The sequence below is a fragment of the Coregonus clupeaformis genome, chromosome 10 (genome assembly GCF_020615455.1).
Source record: "Coregonus clupeaformis isolate EN_2021a chromosome 10, ASM2061545v1, whole genome shotgun sequence".
In the NCBI taxonomy this organism is placed as follows: domain Eukaryota; kingdom Metazoa; phylum Chordata; class Actinopteri; order Salmoniformes; family Salmonidae; genus Coregonus; species Coregonus clupeaformis.
The window spans coordinates 53677890-53699443 of NC_059201.1; the positions used below are offsets into that span (position 1 = coordinate 53677890).

A 21554-nucleotide genomic window follows, 5' to 3' on the forward strand; every position below is an offset into this window, starting at 1 on the left:
CTACCATAAGCCACCTCCAATGTCATTTTAGAGAATTTGGCAGTACATCCAACCGGCCTCAAAACCGCAGACTACGTGTAACCACCCCAGCCCAGGACCTCCACATCCGGCTTCTTCACCTGCGGCATCGTCTGAGACCAGCCACCCAGACGGCTGATGAAACTGTGGGTTTGCACAACTGAAGAATTTCTGCACAAACTGCCAGAAACAGTCTTGGGAAGCTCATCTGCATGCTAGTCGTTTTCTGCAGTTCAGCGTCTTAACCAACTTCATTGGGTAAATGCTCACCTTCGATGGCCACTGGCACGGTGCAGAAGTGTGCTCTTCATGGATGAATCCCGGTTTCAACTGTACCGGGCAGATGGCAGACAACGTGTATGGCGTCGTGTGGGCGAGCGGCTTGCTGATGTCAACGTTGTGAACAGAGTGCCGAATGGTGGCGGTGGGGTTATGATATGGGCAGGCATAAGCTATGGACAATGAACACAATTGCCTTTTATTGATGGTCATTTGAATACACAGAGATACCGTGACGAGATCCTGAGGCCCATTGTCGTGCCATTCATCCGCCGCTATCACCTCATGTTTCAGCATGATAATGATTCAAGGATCTGTACACAATTCCTGGTAGCTGAAAATGTCCCAGTTCTTTCGTGGCCTGCATACTTACCAGACGTCACATGTTTGGTAAGTATGTACGACAGTGTTTTCCAGTTCCCGCCAATATCTATCAATTTTGCACAGCCATTGAAGAGGAGTGGGACAACATTCCACAGGCCACAATCAACAGCCTGATCAACTCTATGCGAAGGAGATGTGTCACACTGCATGAGGCAAATGGTGGTCACACCAGATACTGACTGGTTTTCTGATCCACGACCCTACCTTTTTTTTAAGGTATTTGTGACCAACAGATACATATCTGTATTCCCAGTCATGTGAAATCCATAGATTGGGGCTTTATTTCAATTGACTGATTTCCTTCTATGAACTGTAACTAAGTAAAATCTTAGAAATTGTTGCATTTTGTTTAATATTTTTGTTCAATGTATATATTATGAGGCATGTCTTACCTTGCTTCAAAGTAGCTTAGAAGATGTCCTCTCTTTAAAAATTTCACATGAAACCGCTGGCATGCACAGTGCCCTTTTGACAAGTGTTTTCCCACTAATTGCATTATGGAGCGAACATTCGCGCGCAGCCTACTGCCTTGTGTGCATTGCTGTGCTTATGTGAAGAAAAATAGTTTATCAACCTTTTAAGCTAAATGTTCTGATCTGTTGCATCAGACTCATTGCTTTTTAATGTATATATTTTTTATGTAGCCTAGACCTACTGGTTGTATGGAATTTGGGCTCTATAGTCCCACAACTGTCCCAGAGTCTGTTTGGAATAGGCAATTTCTTTCGACAAGCTGACCAATAGAATAGGTAGCCTAAACTTTTCTACTATAGTAGATTGACACAGGCTAGTGATTTTGCTGTTCGTTACTCCTCTTGTTGGTTGAGGAAAAGTAAATGTGGGCAGTTATTGTAACATGTTCAAAGTGCACATCAGAATTCGGTAAGAAGAGCTGCACATCGTTGCATCCTCGGACTTGCATGTTCTGTTAATATGAATTAACATTCTAAATGTGATTTCTGTCATTCTGAGCACAGTGGGTGGACACCCTAATCAGGTTACGCACCCAATACATATGGGTCCTTTAAATTTCTCAAATGTCCGGTCAATAAAAAAATTTTGCCGGTCAAATGTCCAGCGCCACATGTTCCTAACGGAAACCCTGGTTGAGAGAAATTTGAGCACTTAAGGCTTGCTAACCGGAGCTTCAGATCAAGCAAACTTCGTTTGAAAACTGCATAAAGCCGTCTAGTCTCGTCTCTGCTGTTAGATGTGATGTATTTATAATAGTATTGGGAATGATCAGTTAAGAAACAAAGCCATGAAAAAGGTACTGACGTTATTACCTTGAAACTACCTGATCTTCTGCCTTCTCCTCTGTGTACAGGAAGCTGTGCATTCTCTTTTTGTAGTTCTGGTGAGTCATGGCTGTGTTGCTGTCATCAAGTGGTTTATACTGCAAGTTCATCTGAGGTGGCTTGTACTCCTTCAGAAGCTCTTCCTGTACTTCTGTCTTGTCCAAGCATGGGACGATGACCCTGTTCCCCCTATGCCAGTGTTCCAGATTCTGGGAAGGGCGCCCAACGTCCTCAGGTGGCTCCTCGAGGATAGGGGATGGCTGCTGTCCGACTTTAACCTTGAGTTTCTGTAGAAGGACTGGCCTCATGTCGAAGTCAAACACCAACCACTGTTTGTAAAGACCTGGCTTGTTGGATTTGAAGGACACAGTGATGTCATAGGTCATGTCTGAGTTACATAACTGTTCACCCGTGGAGTAAGTGCAGGGCTCAGGACTGTTTTCATCCAGGGAGAAAGAGGCTCCAGGTTCCTGTTTCAGTAATGCTACATGTGCAAGTAATCTCTGTGAAGACACATGCAAAATGTACAGGTGACCAATGACATGAATGAAATAAAATATGAAAGTGGAGACATCACAAACAGCAAAATGTAAACTTAGCTGGGGCATACACTGGTTGAACCAACGTGAAATGACGTTGAACCAACGTGGAATAGATTGAATTGACATCTGTGCCCAGTGGGACCTCATCGTTAGAGGCATGAGGCAGCATTACAGTAGATAGCTTAAAGTGGAATGACAGCGTTTTAACTACTTTGCAGATATGAAACAGACAATCATAATCAGTCAAAAAATATAAAATTCCCAGTTTATGCTACAAAACCAACTTCATAAGAGGTTTTCCAAATAGGTTCTATTTGACTCAAAATTACATGACGTAAAGTAAGGAGTTGTTGGCAGAATAGATGGATGCAGTTCAATGCATGATTCATATAATTCACCAATATTTTTCATGGTAGTAATTTTTTTTGTTAACAGATTATAAAATCACAGCTGGCCTGGTACATTGTTTGCTGCCTCCACCCATTTGGGATGCACTTTTTCAGTTTCAATGACTCAATATTTTGGACGAAAACAGACAAATGTAACTAAGTCTGGGAATGTCTGGTAACTAGCAAGGGCAATGATCACAAGTCAGTAATAACGTGGCTAATAGGCTAGCGTATCTATTTAACAATGAATTTATTTAGCAAGCTAAAAAAACAGCGCCTAACGTTAGCTAGCTAGCTGCTGGGAGGATTGGAGGAGTGGGTCGGTGAATGACTGACTTGTTCCCCTCATCGTTTTTTGGTGGCTACAGCTAGAGATGCAGGTCATTTGGTTAGCTATAAATAAATGTGAATTGCTTTGCTAGCTAAATAGCTATGCTGAACTTGAACAACTGTTATCCAGTTAGCAAATCTTTTACGAATGTGCAACACCTGCTGAATATGACCGGTGTCAGTAAACGTCAACAAAATAAGTAATTAAATTGTTGCCAGCAGGACAGTTCGTCACTACCGTTCTAGATACCATGTAAACAGCCTAACTATCTCTGCTAGGGTGATTAAAATGGTCAGAATGAGGTGTTCTCTCATTTGTGTCTGGAAGTAGCTAGCAAGCTAGCAACTTTAGCCAGTTAGCTTGGGTGCTTGACTGCTGTGAAGAACACTTGGATCAACCCTACTCCTTGGCCAGAGCGTCTAGTGTCAATAGTGCCGTGTACGCTCTGAATTTACGAACGGACAATCTGACAACGCTCTGAATTTACGAATGACCTAGAGCGCATTCTGACACACTGAAGGTAATTTACAAAACTCACCCTCAGTTGTCAATCAAATGTATTTGGCATCGATCAAATGGGCGGGCAGGCAAGTTCCCACTCAGTTGTCAAAACATTGGTTGGGACAAGCATGCATTGGCAGGCAAGCTGCAGAAAGAAGATCAGGCTACTATTCCCCATCGTTTATCAGCACAATTCTGATGGCCAACTATCTTTAAAAGTACAGGAGAGATTTTAACTAATCTCGCTCTGGCTAGCATTAGTTGTTGATCTTGTTGTTGTTGTTGATGTGCATAAATGAGGGAGAGAGAGCCTACCTTTTCATGGTTGTTTGAGCAATAGTACTGTAAAGTTCCCAAATGCAAGACTCCCGTGGTGTCTCTTAATTGACAAATGCATGGCCGCTTTCCCACTCTATATTGCTATAGAATTTTCACAAATGCCTTACTGTAGGTAATTCCCAAGCATTCTATGAATTTACGAAAACGTAAAGTGCTCGCTTGTCAGAGCTTTTCAGAAAATGTAATAAAAAGGTGTCATATTCTTCCTGGGGGTATATATTAACAGATTTTAATGTTGCTAAACGCTGTCAGTTCCACTTTAAGAGAGAGTAGGAGTAATACCTAACATAACTGTAAATAAATATAAATAACCCTTGCTAGCTGTGGGGAAATACAATAAATGTTTGGTTTTGTGCAAGAAATGTGCTTTATAAATGAAAGAGCATTATCACTTCAGCCAGTTGATAAAATCACATCTATAAGAATGAGTCCACTTCAAATCAAAGGTGGGACTTTAGTGGAGGGAATATAGGCCTACTCTGTTTCTCGGAGCCCAAACAGATAGCAACAAAGGACTAAAAAAGTGGAAACAGTTGTGGGCAACAACTGGCCTTGAAGCTTAGATTTGCAACAGTACACCGATTGAGGAGAACCACAAATTGGGAAGAAAATGTAAGTGCACAGTTTATTCACAAACATGAGGAAAGCAGTGTGTTCACAGTGTATTTGAGGCATTCCTCACAAAACCAGGATTTCACAACATTTTATCCCTAGAATGGTCCTTTGGAGGAAAGATTGTTGACATACTCAGTGGCCCGTTAATTAGGTACACCCATCTAGTACCGAGTCGGACCCCCTTTTGCCTCCAGAAAAGCTTGGATTATTTGGGGAATGGAAACAGTATTCAGACCCTTTGCTATGAGACTCGAAGTTGAGCTCAGGTGCATCCTGTTTCCATTGATCATCCTTGATATGTTTCTATAACTAGATCTGTGGTAAACCTGTGGTAAATTCAATTGAATGGACATGATTTGGAAAAGCAAACACCTGTCTATATAAGGTCTCACAGTTGACACTGCATGTCAGAGCAAAAACCAAGCCATGAGGTCGAAGAAATTGTCCACAGAGCTCCAGTGCAGGATTGTGTCGAGGCACAGATTTTGGGGAATGGTACCAACAAAGTTCTGCAGCATTGAAGGTCCCCAAGAACACAGTGGCCTCCATCATTCTTAAATGGAAGAAGTTTGGAACCACCAAGACTCTTCCTAGAGCTGGCCGCCCGGCCAAACTGAGCAATCGGGGGAGAAGGGCCTTGGTCAGGTAGGTGACCAAGAACCTGATGGTCACTCTGACAGAGCTCCAGAGTTCCTCTGTGGAGATGGGAGAACCTTCCAGAAGGCCAACCATCTCTGTAGCACTCCACCAATCAGTTATTTATGGTAGAGTTGCCAGAGGGAAGCCACTCCTCAGTAAAAGGCACGACACCCCACTTGGAGTTTGCCAAAAAGCACCTAAAGGAGTCTCGGACTATGAGAAACAAGATTCTCTGGTCTGATGAAACCAAGATTGAACTCTTTGGCCTGAATGCCAAGCGTCACGTCTGGAGGAAACCAGGCACCGCTGATCACCTGGCCAATACCATCTCTACAGTGAAGCATGGTGGTAGCAGCATTATGCTGTGGGGATGTTTTTAAGCTGCAGGGAGACTAGTCAGGATCGAGGGAAAGATGAACGGAGCAAAATACAAATCAAGCAAATGTATTTATAAAGCCCTTTTTACATCAGCAGATGTCACACAGTGCTATACAGAAATCCAGCCTAAAACCCCAAACTGCAAGCAATGCAGATGTAGAAGCACGGTGGCTAGGAAAAACTCCCTTGAAAGGCAGGAACCTAGGGAGAAACCTAGAGAGTAACCAGGCTCTGAGGGGTGGCCAGTCCTCTTTTGGCTGTGCATTAAGGCCAGATTGTTCTTCAAGATGTTCATAGATGACCAGCAAGGTCAAATATATTACAATACACAGAGAGATCCTTGATGAAAACCTGCTCCAGGGTGAAGGTTCACCTTCCAACAGGACAACGACCCTAAGCACACAGCCAAGACAACGCAGAAGTGGCTTCAGTACCAGTCTCTGAATGTTCTTGAGTGGCCCAGCCAGAGCCTGGACTTGAACCCGAACAAACATCTCTGGAGAGACCTGAAAATAGCTGTGCAGCGACGCTCCCCATCCAACCTGACAGAGCTTGAGAGGATCTGCAGAGAAGAATGGGAGAAACTCTCCAACATACCCAAGAAGACTCAAGGCTGTAATCGCTGCCAAAGGTGCTTCAACAAAGTACTGAGTAAAGGGTCTGAATACTTATGTAAATATAATATTTAAGTTAGTTATTTTTGATGCATTTGCAAACATTTCTAATAACCCGTTTTTGCTTTGTCATTATGGGGTTTTGTGTGTAGATCGAGGGGGGGAAAAACAATTTAATCCATTTAATCCATTTTTGAAAAAGGCTGTAACGTAAAAAAAATGTGGAAATAAACAAGGGGTCTGAATACTTTCAGAAAGCACTGTATACCTAAATATACCCTCCACGACACCACTGCCCACAACGACAGCCACACACAGCCCCCAAGCGCTGCCCCCTTCCAATACAACTGTTGGATTTTCAAATCCAAACAAGGAGGGTTCACAACCCCACAGGACATTTTTTTTTGAGAGAACCAAACAAAGCTCAAGACAGCTTCTGCACGAATACTACACTAACAACATACTCCGGTCTAGGCTTAGTCTCTTTAGATATCCTCGTTGCCTCCCACTATGTTCAAACACTCCTTCTTAACAGCACCTGTTTCAACGTCAATTTGGCATAGGAAAAGGAGTTGCGAGATCCGGCTTTCCTACTTCACTGCCATTTCCCATTGTTGCCCCGGGTAAACATTCCTGCGGACACAAAGTAGTAGCAAAGATAGTACAGTAGCTAGCTAGATTCTCGTCCTCTGGCATTCTAAATTAATCTTACAGATCGCGCTAAATAGTGGTAACTACCATATTAGCGAAATTGAAGTATTAGATTTTTGGGAATACACTGGTAAAGTCAAACTTCACAACGCGTTCTAAACCGAACCTTCAGCTCCCTCCACAGATTTTCTATGGGATTAAGGTCTGGAGACTGGCTAGGCCACTTCAGGACATTAATGTGCTTCTTCTTGAGCCACTCCTTTGTTGCCTTGGCCGTGTGTTTTGGGTCATTGTCATGCTGGAATACCCATCCACAACCAATTTTCAATGCCCTGGCTGAGGGAAGGAGGTTCTCACCCAAGATTTGACGGTACATGGCCCCGTCCATCGTCCCTTTGATGTGGTGAAGTTGTCCTGTCCCCTTAGCAGAAAAACACCCCCAAAGCATAATGTTTCCACCTCCATGTTTGACGGTGGGAATGGTGTTCTTGGGGTCATAGGCAGCATTCCTCCTCCTCCAAACATGGTGAGTTGAGTTGATGCCAAAGAGCTCGATTTTGGTCTCATCTGACCACAACACTTTCACCCAGTTCTCCTCTGTCGGTAAAGGGAGAGTGTGGTATGCTACTGGATAGGACAGGTCATTTGGTGGGAGGACATTATGAAAAGATTCTCCACTTCCAATTCCTAGAGGGGAAAACTTTGAGGACAGAGAGATAATAGCAACATAATATACAATGCTGTCTAATCTGAGTATAATAAAGCTTGTTTCTTCATGATATTTCCAGTCTTCAGATATGGAAAACTGTGAAAGCAATTTGTCTCAATGAATGTCCCAAGAGACTAAGGGTGTCACGTTCCCCAGCAAGAAAACCAAATAATGTCGCTCAAACAGAAGTGGGAACTAACAAAGAGTCACTGACAACAACCAAAACGAAACAGGTGGGGTGTCCACTGAAAGTTGACTAGCAACAACAACCAACCTAAAAGGCACCCACCATGAGCGCCCACTAAATTTGAGGCAAACAAAAGAAAAACCCATCAAACTTAAAGACAGGACGCAAACCAAAAAGTGGAACAGGGAAGATCAGACAAAGGAATGTTTTTCTAAAACTCAAAAAGGAAGAGCCAACTAAAGGTGTTGACCCTCCGCCTCTCTCAAGACAACTGGAGTGCTGGGCCAGCCACTCTTCAATATCGCCTGGGCCAGCACAGGTGAAACACCTTCCGACTAACGAGATGGACAAGCCAGCACAGGTGTAACAGATACTAACTAACAAGGTGACACCAATCGGAGCGCCCAACGTGCTAAAGTGCTATATGTGCTAAAGTCCAACCTCAAAACATAAATGGAAAAGCCAAAACCTGTAACAAAGGGTATATCCTATATGGCATGGGTTCCTATGTTAGGAAATGTTGTTTCAACTGGAGCAGGCCAACCTTGCTGAAGGTCTAGGCTTATTTTTCAGCCTAGCAATAACACACCTGATTCACATTTTAGGAGACACTCTTATCCAGAGCGACTTAAAGGAGCAATTAGGGTAAAGTGCCTTGCACATCTACAGATTTTTCACATAGGCTACCAGCCACCGCTAATGAGGTGATAATCAAGTGTGCTATTGCTGGCCTGGAACAGAAGTCTGCTCACCCGGTAGGTCGGGGATCAGTGGAGTAATGTTGGCCACCGCTGGTATTGACTTTTTTTGGTTCACCTGAAATGACGCTTTAGTTATAACAGCCTACTTGTTACTACTCAATGATCTATTGTTGTTTAGACTAAGATGTCTAATCTTTACATACAAGTTAGCTTATTTGTAAATTTTGAATATGAAGTGTTGATTCTTTTAAGTTAAGTGTTTAAATTTGTATTGTTAAACTATTATTCAAAATGAACTAGTATCAATGTTGATTAATCACAGATCACAATCCTGCAATAAAGAGGAGAATGGGTTCTGTTGTAAGATATTCAGTCTGTTTTATTTGATTGTCAGTCTCAGTATATCAGCCATGTAAATCCATTTAGCAGCTTATCATATGGCTTCGCCAATGCAGCCATACAGTATGATGACATTACTGGCCTGGTAGTATGATGGGCATGTGCAATGCACCCCTTGTGATCTGAAGCAGAGAACAGCTAAACTCACACATTGTTTACATGTTGAGCTATATGTTCTCAATTAAAAATGATACCAGCAGACTATATATATGAGGCAACCTATATACCAGATTTTGTACATGCCTTTAAAGTGCAAATTGTTTAGTGCAAATCCAATCCTTGCAATTTAGGTACAGTATGAAAATAAGGAGATGGGTTTTAAGCTACAGGAGATGAGCTTTACATGTAAAATATTTTGAGGTTCATTATAATTTATTTAATTCATTTTAGCAATGTTCCTTGCAAAATGGTTGAAGTTGTTCCCATAGGCAGTATATGGCTGCTTTATGTATCACTGACCCTGGAAAAGCTAGAGACTGGGCTAACATGCATGTCAATCGCTCCTGGCTCAAAGTAGAAGTGAGATTTACTGCATTACTACTAGTCTTTGTGAAAGGTGTTGATATGTTGAAAGCTCCGAGCTGCCTGTTCAAACAACTAGCACACAGCTCAGACACCCATGTATACCCAACAAGACATGCCACCAGGGGTCTCTGCACAGTCCCCAAGTCCAGAACAGAGTCTGGGAAACAAAGACGTTTTTTCAATATTCATGTTTAGATTTTTCAATATTTATAAATAAAAGGTAAGAAAATTGTTATTGAAACCTTACTGCTATGTAGCACCTACAGATGAAACATGATGGAGTCTTAAAGGAGGCCTGGGTAAGGCCAAAATGTCACAAATATTCTAACTTCAATTAAATTATGCTTTAAGATACAAATGCCAAATATATGTCAACAATCCTTCCACCAAAGGAACATTCCATGGATAAAATTAGGCAAAATGCAAAAACAATGTTTCTCCTTGTTTCGTGAGGAATCACCCAATCACTGTATTCAAGAGCAGTGTATTCACACTTAACAGACACTTAAAGAGATATTTTACCCAAATTACAAAATGACATATTGATTTCCTTCACATGTAAGAAGTCCATGGACAAGGTATAACAATGGTTTCCCTGGCAGTGTTTCCAAATGCTAATGTTTTATTATTTGTGTCACAAATCCCATTCAAGTCATGGTACCGATATTAGCATTTTTCGCGCATCATTTTCGAATCATCTACCGTGCCTGAAAATATTTGGCATGGGCCCTCAGATCCTCAAAACGTTATACAGCTGCACCATCGAGAACATCTTGACTGTCTGCATCACCTCTTGGTATGACAAATGCACCGCCCTTGACTGCATTGCGCTACAGGGGGTGGTGTGGACAGCCCAGTACATCACTGGGACCGAGCTCCCTGCCATCCATGCCCGAAAAATTACCAAAGACTCCAGCCACATAGACTATTCACTCTGCTACCGTCCGGCAAATGGTATCGGAGCATCGGCTCTTGGACCGACAGGGTCCGAGACGGCTCCTACCCCCAAGCCTTAAGACTGCTAAATAACCAGACTGCTAAATAGTAAATTAATGGTATCAAATCTACAGTGCCTTCGGAAAGTATTCAGACCACTTGACTTTTTCTACATTTTGTTATGTTACAGCCTTATTCTAAAATGGATTAAATACAACTTTTTCCTCAGCAATCTACACACAATACCCCACAATGACAAAGCAAAAACAGGTTTTTAGACATTTTTGCACATTTATTAAAAACAAAAAACAGAAATACTTTATTTACATAAGTATTCAGACCCATTGCGATGAGACTCGAAATTGAGCTCAGGTGCATCCTGTTTCCATTGATCATCCTTGAGATGTTTTTACAACTTGATTGGAGTCCACCTGTGGTAAATTCAATTGATTGGACATGATTTGGAAAGGCACACACCTGTCTATATAAGGTCCCACAGTGCATGTCAGAGCAAAAACCAAGCCATGAGGTCGAAGGAATTGTCTGTAGAGCTCAAAGACAGGATTGTATCGAGGCACAGATCTGGGGAAGGGTACCAACAAATGTCTGCAGCATTGAAGGTCCCCAAGAACACAGCGGCCTCCATCATTCTTAAATGGAAGATGTTTGGAACCACCAAGACTCTTCCTAGAGCTGGCTGCCTGGCCAAACTGAGCAGTCGGGGGAAAACGGCCTTGGTCAGGGAGGTGACCAAGAACCCGATGGTCACTTTGACAGAGCTCTAGACTTCATCTGTGGAGATGGGAGAACCTTCCAGAAGGACAACCATCTCTGCAACACTCCACCAATCAGGCCTTTATGGTAGAGTGGCCAGACGGAAGCCACTCCTCAGTTAAAGGCACATGACAGCCCACTTGGAGTTTGCCAAAAGGCACCTAAAGACTCTCAGACCATGAGAAACAAGATTCTCTGGCCTGAATGCCAAGCATCACGTCTGGAGGAAACCTGGCACCATCCCTACAGTGAAGAATAGTGGTGGCACCCTCATGCTGTGGGGAGGTTTTTCAGCGGCAGGGATTGGGAGACTAGTCAGGGTCGAGGCAAAGATTAACGGAGCAAAGTACAGAGAGATCCTTGATGAAAACCTGCTCCAGAGCGCTCCGGACCACCTCCAAACAGGACAACGACCCTAAGCACACAGCCAAGACAACGCAGGAGTGGCTTCGGGACAAGTCTCTGAATGTCCTTGAGTGGCCCAGCCAGAGCCCGGACTAGAACCCGATAGAACATCTCTGGAGAGACCTGAAAATAGCTGTGCAGCGACGCTCCCCATCCAACCTGACAGAGCTTGAGAGGATCTGCAGAGAAGAACGGGAGAAACTCCCCAAATACATGTGTGCCAAGCTTGTAGCGTCATAATCACTGCCAAAGATGATTCAACAAATTACTGAGTAAAGGGTCTGAATACTTATGTAAATGTGATATCAGTTTTGTATTTTTTATACATCAGTAAACATTTCTAAAAAACGGTTTTCGCTTTGTCATTATGGGGTAATTTGTGTAGATTGATGAGGGGGAAACAACTATTTAATCAATTTCTGAATAAAGCTGTAAAGTAACAAAATGTGGAAAAGTAAAGGGGTCTGAATACTTTCTGAATGCACTGTAGACAGGTGTGTTGTTTTTCTAAATTGTGTCCAAACAATTGAATTGGCTGAGCTCAGTTTGATAGCAAAGGCGTGTGAAAACTTACAGTACCAGTCAAAAGTTTGGACACACCTACTCATTCAAGGGTTTCTTCTTTATTTTTACTATTTTCTACATTGTAGAATAAAAGTGAAGACATCAAAACTATGAAATTACACATATGGAATCATGTAGTAACCAAAAGAGTGTTAAACAAATCAAAATATATTTTATATTTGAGATTCTTCAAATAGCCACCCTTTGCCTTGATGACAGCTTTGAACTCTCTTGGCATTCTCTGAAACAGCTTCACCTGGAATGCTTTTCCAACAGTCTTGAAGGAGTTCCTACATATGCTGAGGACTTGTTTGGTTGCTTATCCTTCACTCTGCCGTACGACTCATCCCAAACTGTCACAGTGGCTGATGTGGATGTGGTGGAGGAGTCACACGCAGGACACAGAAGCTAAGTCCAACCGACTTTACTGAACACAATAAATTAGACTCTGGCCTCAACAAAATAGGAGGCGGACTATGCGCAACAATGCGCAAAACACAAGTAATCCAAAGCGCACGAAAACAGTACAGTGCGACGACAGGAAATACAAAATACAAAAGACAAGCCGCACCTGATGACAGGCGAACAATAACACACAATACACGACTAACAAAACGAGAAACTTATAGGGGACATAATCAACCCAAATGGAAAACAGGTGTACAATAAAGACACGAACATCGATAACATACAACGGTGGTAGCTAGTACTCCGGGGACGACGACCGCCGAAGCCTGCCCGAGCAAGGAGGAGGAGCAGCCTCGGCCGAAACCGTGACACAAACCATCTCAATTTGGTTGAGGTCGGGGGATTGTGGAGGCCAGGTCATCTGATGCAGCACTCCATCACTCTCCTTCTTGGGAAAATAGCCCTTACACAGCTTAGAGGTGTGTTTGGTCATTGTCCTGTTGAAAAACAAATGATGGTCCCACTAAACCCAAACCAGATGGGATGGCGTATCGCTGCAGAATGCTGTGGTAGCCAAGCTGGTTAAGTGTGCCTTGAATTCTAAATAAATCACAGAAAGTGTCACCAGCAAAGCACCCCCACACAAAGACAAGGCGGTTGGAACAAAAAATCTCAAATTTGGACTCCAGACCAAAGGACACATTTTCACCTGTCTAATGTCCATTGCTCATGTTTCTTTGCCCAAACAGGTCTCTTCTTATTATTGGTGTCCTTTATTGGTGGTTTCTTTGCAGCAATTCGACCATGAAGGCCTGATTCACACAGTCTCCTCTGAACAGTTGATGTTGAGATGTGTCTGTTACTTGAACTCTGTGAAGCATTTATTTGGGCTGCAATTTCTGAGGCTGGTAACGCTAATGAACTTATCCTCTGCAGCAGAGGTAACTCTGGGTCTTCCATTCCTGTGGCGTTCCTCATGAGAGCCACTTTCATCATAGTTCTTGAAATGTTCCGTATTTACTGACCTTCATGTCTTAAAGTAATGATGGACTGTCATTTCTCTTTGCTTATTTGAGCTGTTCATGCCATAATATGGACTTGGTCTTTTACCAAATAGGGATATCTTCCTTGTCACAAAATAACTGATTGGCTCAAACGCATTAAGAAGGAAAGAAATTCCACAAATTAACTTTTAAGAAGGCACACCTGTTAATTGAAATGCATTCCAGGTGACTACCTCATGAAGCTGGTTGAAAGAATGCCAAGAGTGTTTAAAGCTGTCATCAAGGCAAAGGGTGGCTTTTTTAAGAATATAAAATATAAAATGCATTTTGATTTGTTCAACACTTTTTTGGTTACTACATGATTCCATATGTGTTATTTAATAGTTTTGATGTCTTCACCATTATTCTACAATGTAAAAAATAGTAAAAATAAAGAAAAACCCTTGAATGGGTAGGTGTGTCCAAACTTGTGACTGATAGTGTATGTAAATAAGATATTTCTGTATTTCATTTTCAATAACTTTGCGAAAATGTCTAAAAACATGTTTACACTTTGTCATTATGGGGTATTGTGTGTAGATGTGTGCGGGGGGAAAAATCTATTTAATCAATTTTGAATTCAGGCTGTAACACAACCAAATATGGAATAAGTCAAGGGGTATGAATACTTTTTGAAGGCACTGTATGGATACCTTCGGATGATTTGTACGTGATGCGTGAAAAATGCTAATATCGGTACCATGACTTGAATGGGATTTGTAACCCAAATGCTAAAATGTTAGCATTTGGAAACTGTGCCAGGGAAATAAAACCAAAACATACCTTTTCCATAGACTGCTTACAGCGTAAGTAAACCAATATGTAATTTAACAACATAGAGTAGGCTACTTATAGCTATCCTTTACCTCTGTTTTGATCTGGAAGTTCCATTTTAATTTGACATCAGTCTCCACACACTCCACACACAAATCCTCATCAAAAGTGACACTCACGTCATCAACTTGCTCTGAAATCTGTAAATGGAGACATACAATTAGTTTGTTGTTTGGGGATAATTAAAATATTATAGTAAACCAAGTTGGATAATACTGCATACAGTAAGTAGAATTTCTAAGTGATCAGTGAACAGGAGGACAATGTCTTACAATGGTTTACGATCATATAAAATGCATTATAACAGATGGCTTTAAGCTAAGTGTTGACTATTTGATCAGTTCTCTGTTCAATCGTCCTATTCAGAGTGCAAAAACCCTGTGCAGTATTTCCTGCAAAATACCGTTTTTTATACCTTTGTTATTTTTCACACAATAAGCATTCATGAATAGCCTCACTTGGTTTACTTAAATGCAGGTTTGATTGAATCTCAATTGCATGGAGAAATTTTTCCTCATCTGAACTGTGATGACTTACAATGTGCACTTCATTGCTGCTATGTCTGTACTCCTCTAAGAGACGTTCCCTGTAAGACATGAGGCCTATCTCCTTGTCCTCTTTGGCTCGCATTAGCCACTCTTCAAGCTCCTCCACAGAGTGAGCTTTCACGCAGTTGGTGCCATATTCACATGTGTCAGGCCTGAGAAAAAATGGCAGTGCAAACTATAATGAGACGTATAAATGTTTTTTAAAGAATATGTCTAATTGATAACTTATAGACAATAAGGTCTATTTACATATGCATCAATCACTATCATACAGATTGCACTTTTAGGCTTTGCAGTGTTCGCAGACATAGGTGTCGCTCCTTGTTTACAAAAACAGGTTTACCTTTCGCACAGCCAAAACTCTGCTTTGCGGCTGTGAGGTGGGGGACGATGTTTCCACCCCGTGGTTGTGTCCCCGGAGATCATCTGGGTGTGCCCCAAGGAGGCACAGTGTTTGAAAGACCTGTCCTGAGAGGATAGGGCTATGAAGCAAGCCTTGCAGTAGGTCGCCACCTGCAGGTTAGGGGCAGGCACTACGTCTGGAGTCAACTGTTGCCTCTGCCGTTGCCTCTCCTGGGAGAGCTGCAGGAGTTCCTGGCAACTCCACCTGTGGAGGAAATTAATTAATGACATAGTATACTGTTTAAATAGACATACTATGCTGTTTTATACTGAAAGAATTGTCCATTGTTATCTGCTAGTATTTTATACTGATACAAACTTGTCTTATGTGACTTAGTCATAAATATGAGCGTACAGATTTATGAGCCGTTTGCAGGGAGGAACAGAGAATGGTGGCGATATAAGCTATCTTGATCTGCACAGATTAGCTACATTACTTTTAACAACTTCCCCGGCCCTTTTTCTGCACATCTGATAACTGTCACATAGACAAGAGGATGTACTTTCTATGAAAGGAGAGAGCCAACTCTGTTTGTTGGGCTTTTCAACTCGTAACTATTTGAGTGATTGTTGAATTGCTCAATTTTTGCTAATCTTATAATAAAGTTGCTGTTTGAAGAATCTACAGTCTCTCTCCTTTCGGTTAGAATTTCCACCACAAGTTGACGACGAGGATGGGATGGCTAACTCCGTCTGCTGATCTCTCCCGGGGAGACCAGGGTTAACCGTACGGGGGCTACGTTAGGCGTGGCTCAGGGAGCTCACACTCTAACTAAGCGGAATAGAAGGGATCCACCTCGGACCCGGCAGGGAGTGGACGGATACGCCATCCCGAACGTACAGAGTTAAGGGTGAGACTGATTTTCTTTCAAACATCATAGAAAGTCCTGTTCTGGGAACAGGTTGTGCATATTAGGTATTTTGTTGGCGCAAAAGACACCCCTAGTTAGAAACTCTGTTGTAGCAGAGTTATTTCTAATAAGGGAAGTCCTATCATTTTTTATTAGGAACTCTGTTGGAGGAGAGATATCTTTAATTAAAGGAGAAATTCTGGGACGACTTGCCCTGTTGGAGCAGGTTAGGGTTGATCAGAGAAGCGGCCATGGGATGACTTGACATGGTTACGAGTTATGTGATCCCAGGGCACAATCCTGAGATAGAAGTAAGAAAATATTCCTGCAGGTTAAAACAAATATTGTGTAAAAGAAATGAATTAATCAGTGGACTGGTAAAACAGTTGGTGTCACGCCCTGGCTCTGGGGACTCTTAAATGTTGAGCCAGGGTGTGGATTTGCTATGTTTAGTTTTTCTATGTTTTTGTTCTAGATCGTTTTATCTATGTTGGCCAGGGTGGTTCCCAATCAGAGGCAGCTGTAGCTCGTTGTCTCTGATTGGGGACCATACTTAGGCAGCCTGTTTTGCACTAGTCTTTGTGGGATCTTGATCCGTAAAGGTTTGTTGTGTTATAACCTCAGGACTTCACGTATCGTTTGTTGTCGTTAAGTACGTTGTCCCAGGTGGGCAAATGGTGGTCTTGGGAGGAGATATTCGCGGGCAAAGGGCCATGGGCAAAGGTGAATGCCCAGGCAGGAGAGGAGACTGTGGAGGCGCGCTACAGAGAGGAGCAGCGGCAACGCAGAGGGTACCGGCCGAGGAGGAAGCCCGAGAGACAGCCCCCCAAAATTTTTTTGGGGGGGCTAAAAGGGTGGTTGGCGGAGCCACGTACTGTGCCGCGAGTGTTCCGGCACAGTCCTGTACGTCCTGTGCATGCAGCCAGGACGGGGTGTGCCGGCTCAACGCTCGTGGCCTCCAGTACCCCTCCTCGGTCCCGTATATATTGCGCCAGTGCCACGTGCTGTAGCGCCAGTACGAGTGCACAGCCCTGTACGTCCTGTGCTGATGCCTCACACATATTGTGTGGAAATAGGCATTCAGCCAGGACGGGTTGTGTCAGCTCTCCGCTTCAGACCTCCAGTCCGCCTCCACAGTCCGGCCCGGCCCATTCCGGCTCCCCGCACCAAGCCAATGGTGCGTGTTCCCAGTCCAGCCCGGCCTGTTCCTGCTCCCCGCACCAAGCCAGTGGTGCGCGTCGCCAGCCCGGTCCGGCCTGTTCCTGTCCCTCGCACCAAGCCAGTGGTGCGCGTCGCCAGCCCGGTCCGGCCTGTTCCTGCTCCCCGCACCAAGCCAGTGGTGCGGCGTTGTCAGCCCGGTCCGGCCTGTTCCTGCTCCCGCACCAAGCCAGTGGTGCGGCGTCGTCAGCCCGGTCTGGCCTGTTCCTGTCCCTCGCACCAAGCCAGTGGTGCGCGTCGCCAGCCCGGTCCGGCCTGTTCCTGCTCCCCGCACCAAGCCAGTGGTGCGCGTTGTCAGCCCGGTCCGGCCTGTTCCTGCTCCCCGCACCAAGCCAGTGGTGCGCGTCGTCAGCCCGGTCCGGCCTGTTCCTGTCCCTCGCACCAAGCCAGTGGTGCGCGTCGCCAGCCCGGTCCGGCCTGTTCCTGCTCCCCGCACCAAGCCAGTGGTGCGCGTTGTCAGCCCGGTCCGGCCTGTTCCTGCTCCCCGCACCAAGCCAGTGGTGCGCGTCGCCAGCCGGGTCCGGCCTGTTCCTGTCCCTCGCACCAAGCCAGTGGTGCGCGTCGCCAGCCGGTCCGGCCTGTTCCTGTCCCTCGCACCGAGCCAGTGGTGCGCGTTGCCAGCCCGATCCGGCCTGTTCCTGCTCCCCGCACCAAGCCAGTGGTGCGGCGTTGTCAGCCCGGGTCCGGCCTGTTCCTGCTCCCGCACTCAAGCCAGTGGTGCGCGTCGTCAGCCCGGTCCGGCCTGTTCCTGTCCCTCGCACCAAGCCAGTGGTGCGCGTCGCCAGCCCGGTCCGGCCTGTTCCTGCTCCCCGCACCAAGCCAGTGGTGCGCGTTGTCAGCCCGGTCCGGCCTGTTCCTGCTCCCCACACCAAGCCAGTGGTGCGCGTCGTCAGCCCGGTCCGGCCTGTTCCTGTCCCTCGCACCAAGCCAGTGGTGCGCATCGCCAGCCCGGTCCGGCCTGTTCCTGCTCCCCGCACCAAGCCAGTGGTGCGCGTTGTCAGCCCGGTCCGGCCTGTTCCTGCTCCCCGCACCAAGCCAGTGGTGCGCGTCGTCAGCCCGGTCCGGCCCGTTCCTGCTCCCCGCACCAAGCCAGTGTTGCGCGTCGTCAGCCCGGTCTGGCCCGTTCCTGCTCCCCGCACCAAGCCAGTGGTGCGTGTGTCCAGTCCGGCACGGCCCGTGCCTGTTCCACCGGTGCCTGGTCCGGCACCGGTCAGCTGCTCCACTCCGGAGCCAGAGCAATCCAGTTGATGTTGAGATGTGTCTGTTACTTGAACTCTGTGAAGCATTTATTTGGGCTGCAATTTCTGAGGCTGGTAACTCTAATTAACTTATTCTCTGCAGCAGAGGTAACTCTGGGTCTTCTTTTCCTGTGGCGGTCCTCATGAGAGACAGTTTCATCATAGGGCTGATGGTTTTTGCGACTGCAGTTGAGGAAACATTCAAAATTCTTGAAATTTTTCAGATTGACTGACATTCATGTCTTAAAGTAATGACTGTCGTTTCTCTTTGCTCATTTGAACTGTTCTTGCCATAATATGGACTTTGTCTTTTACCAAATAGGGCTGTCTTCTGTATACCACCCCTGCCTTTTCACAACACAACTGATTGATTCAAACGCATTAAGAAGGAAAGAAATTCCACAAATCAACTTTTAACTAGGCACACCTGTTAATTGAAATGCATTCCAGGTGACTACCTCATGAAGCTGGTTGAGAGAATGCCAAGAGTGTGCAAAGCTGTCATCAAGACAAAGGGTGGCTGCTTTATAGAATCTCAAATATAATATATATTTTGATTGGTTTAACACTTTTTTGGTTACTACATGATTCCATATGTGTTATTTCATAGTTTTGATGTCTTCACTATTATTCTACAATGTAGAAAATAGTAAAAAATAAACAAAAACCCTTGAATGAGTAGGTGTGTCCAAACTTTTGACTGGTACTGTATATATTGTATTGTATCAGATATTGTATTGTATCATGGTTTTGTCAGAGGTTTACACCCCTTGTGATTCCTATAGAATAAACTGTATGGGACCTATAGTTTGCCGCATTGCAAGCCCAATGTGAGTTTCCTTTTTTATTGCTTCATCAAGCGGCCATTTTATCAGCAGTCACACCTTGTCTGTGTCACAAAATGCACCCTATTCCCTACATTGTGCACTACTTGTGACTAGAGCCCTATGGCCCCTGGTCTAAGGTAGTTCATTATATAAGGAATAAGGTGAGACACAGCTCTTGGCACGACTGAGGCAAATCCCTGAGATCTCTAAATCAGCAATGGAAACGATCTGTTCCCCTGAAATAATACAGTTGGTCATTTTAGTCTGACATAAAAAATTCAACCCTCAGTTTCTTAATATGACCTTTTATAAGCATTCAAATTAAACAAATACAATACCTAGATCCTCATCCATTCATAGGTCAAACAAAAGATGCTCTCCAGATCTTCAATAATATCTGGATATATATATTATTTTACATATTCATAGTCATGACACACTTTGTGTAAGAGCTATTGAAGATTGAAAGCCGGAATAATTGTTTGGGGAAAGTTCAACAAACAAATAAAGCAGTGGATTTTTTTTCATCCTATCCTGATTCAGAATATATAATTTTCATTTTCCTGGCACTATTGAACTATTGACGATTGCAAGGCAATATATATATATATATATATATATATATATAGAGAGAGAGAGAGAGAGAGAGAGAGAGAGAGAGAGAGAGAGAGAGAGAGAGAGAGAGAGAGAGAGAGAGAGAGAGAGAGAGAGACACAGGAGAGGAGCGGTTCTTTGGTTTATAATTAATCCATGAGGTGCTCTTTGATCATGGGACGAAATACTATAGAACAAAAAGAAGTTGATGCTGGATAGTAAACAATGCCTTTGTGCAAACAACATTCCAGAAGTAATCGAGACACTCTCATGTAGTGGAACATTTCAAAAGCCTTTATTGTTTTATGGCTTATGCATGGCAAGAATAAAAAACACACCGACGTGTTATGGCTACAACAGCCTTCATCAGGATCACCTACTTATTTTATTTCTTTAAAGGTGTGGATTGTTCTCCGTCCACCCCTGATACAGAATATACCATCTTCATAGTTATGGAATGCTTGGTTCAATAGCTATTGACGAGAGAAAACCGAATATCCACTGAACATCCAATATAAAACTAATTTGACCTCCCGAATATCCAGTATAAAACACATTTTACCTCGGTATAATGATGACACCATGCTGTCATTGTAATGATGCAGCTATTAAGATACATATAGAGCTCTTGCATTATATGAATGCGCAATGCTATGGATATATTTCATTAACCATTAATAATGCGTTTTGGACCTGTTAGAACACATTCATGATATGCTTATAGACGTGTAATGAATGTGTTTTGTTTATATAGTCAAAGTAAATATATAGTCCAAGTAAATCGTTACCGAATAAATACAGTTTTACATAGTTCAATTACTTTACCATCACATTTCACTCTAAGTCTCAACAACAGACCAATCATGTGCTTTTGTAACAGTAATTTCTGAAGTTACTGTCATGTAATTTTGCCTGTTTAATCAACTTACTTGGCTGACTTTTCATCAGGAAACAAATAGTTAATTTGTTGTCATTACAAAAAAATGCACCATCAAGTAATTACTGGTTTGAGCTAGAAGGGGGAAGTAGCTCATCTGACACTTCCTATTCACTGTGTTATTATATAAACACATTCATGTGTAGGCTACACATAGTAAATTAACTCATTTTGAAAAGCTTAACTTACCGCAATAGTTTCAGGAGGAGCTTTTAACAGTTGGTAAACCACAGACATTACCCATTCAATTAAAACTCCCGTTTTTTCTTCAGTTGTATTTCATAGTGGATATTGGAGACAATAATCCCTCCCATCACTGGAGGATTGTTTCATTCGCTGCTGAGTTAAGTTTTGTTTCTGTCATTCTGGGCGTCGGCCTCATGGAGTTACTCCAGTCTAAAGCATTGGTTCTCAACTGGTTTTACCTTGGGACCCAAATTGAACCAGGTTGTATCAGTCGCGACCCAATATTCGAA

The 21554-nt window shown here is 43.7% G+C and overlaps 1 protein-coding gene across 1 annotated transcript in view; it reads right to left on the minus strand.

Annotated features, from left to right (window-relative positions):
• Positions 1–21349, minus strand: part of LOC121575565 (helicase with zinc finger domain 2) — a 35012-nt gene extending 13663 nt beyond the window's left edge. Inside the window, exons 1-5 of the mRNA XM_041888739.2 lie at positions 21268–21349; positions 15355–15618; positions 15001–15163; positions 14496–14603; positions 1968–2482 (exon numbers count right to left, since the gene is read on the minus strand). Of these exons, the coding sequence (XP_041744673.1) occupies positions 1968–2482; positions 14496–14603; positions 15001–15163; positions 15355–15437 (869 nt within the window). The 5' untranslated portion in view covers positions 15438–15618; positions 21268–21349. The remainder of the gene's footprint in view (positions 1–1967; positions 2483–14495; positions 14604–15000; positions 15164–15354; positions 15619–21267) is intronic.
• Between the last annotated feature and the right edge of the window lie 205 nt (positions 21350–21554).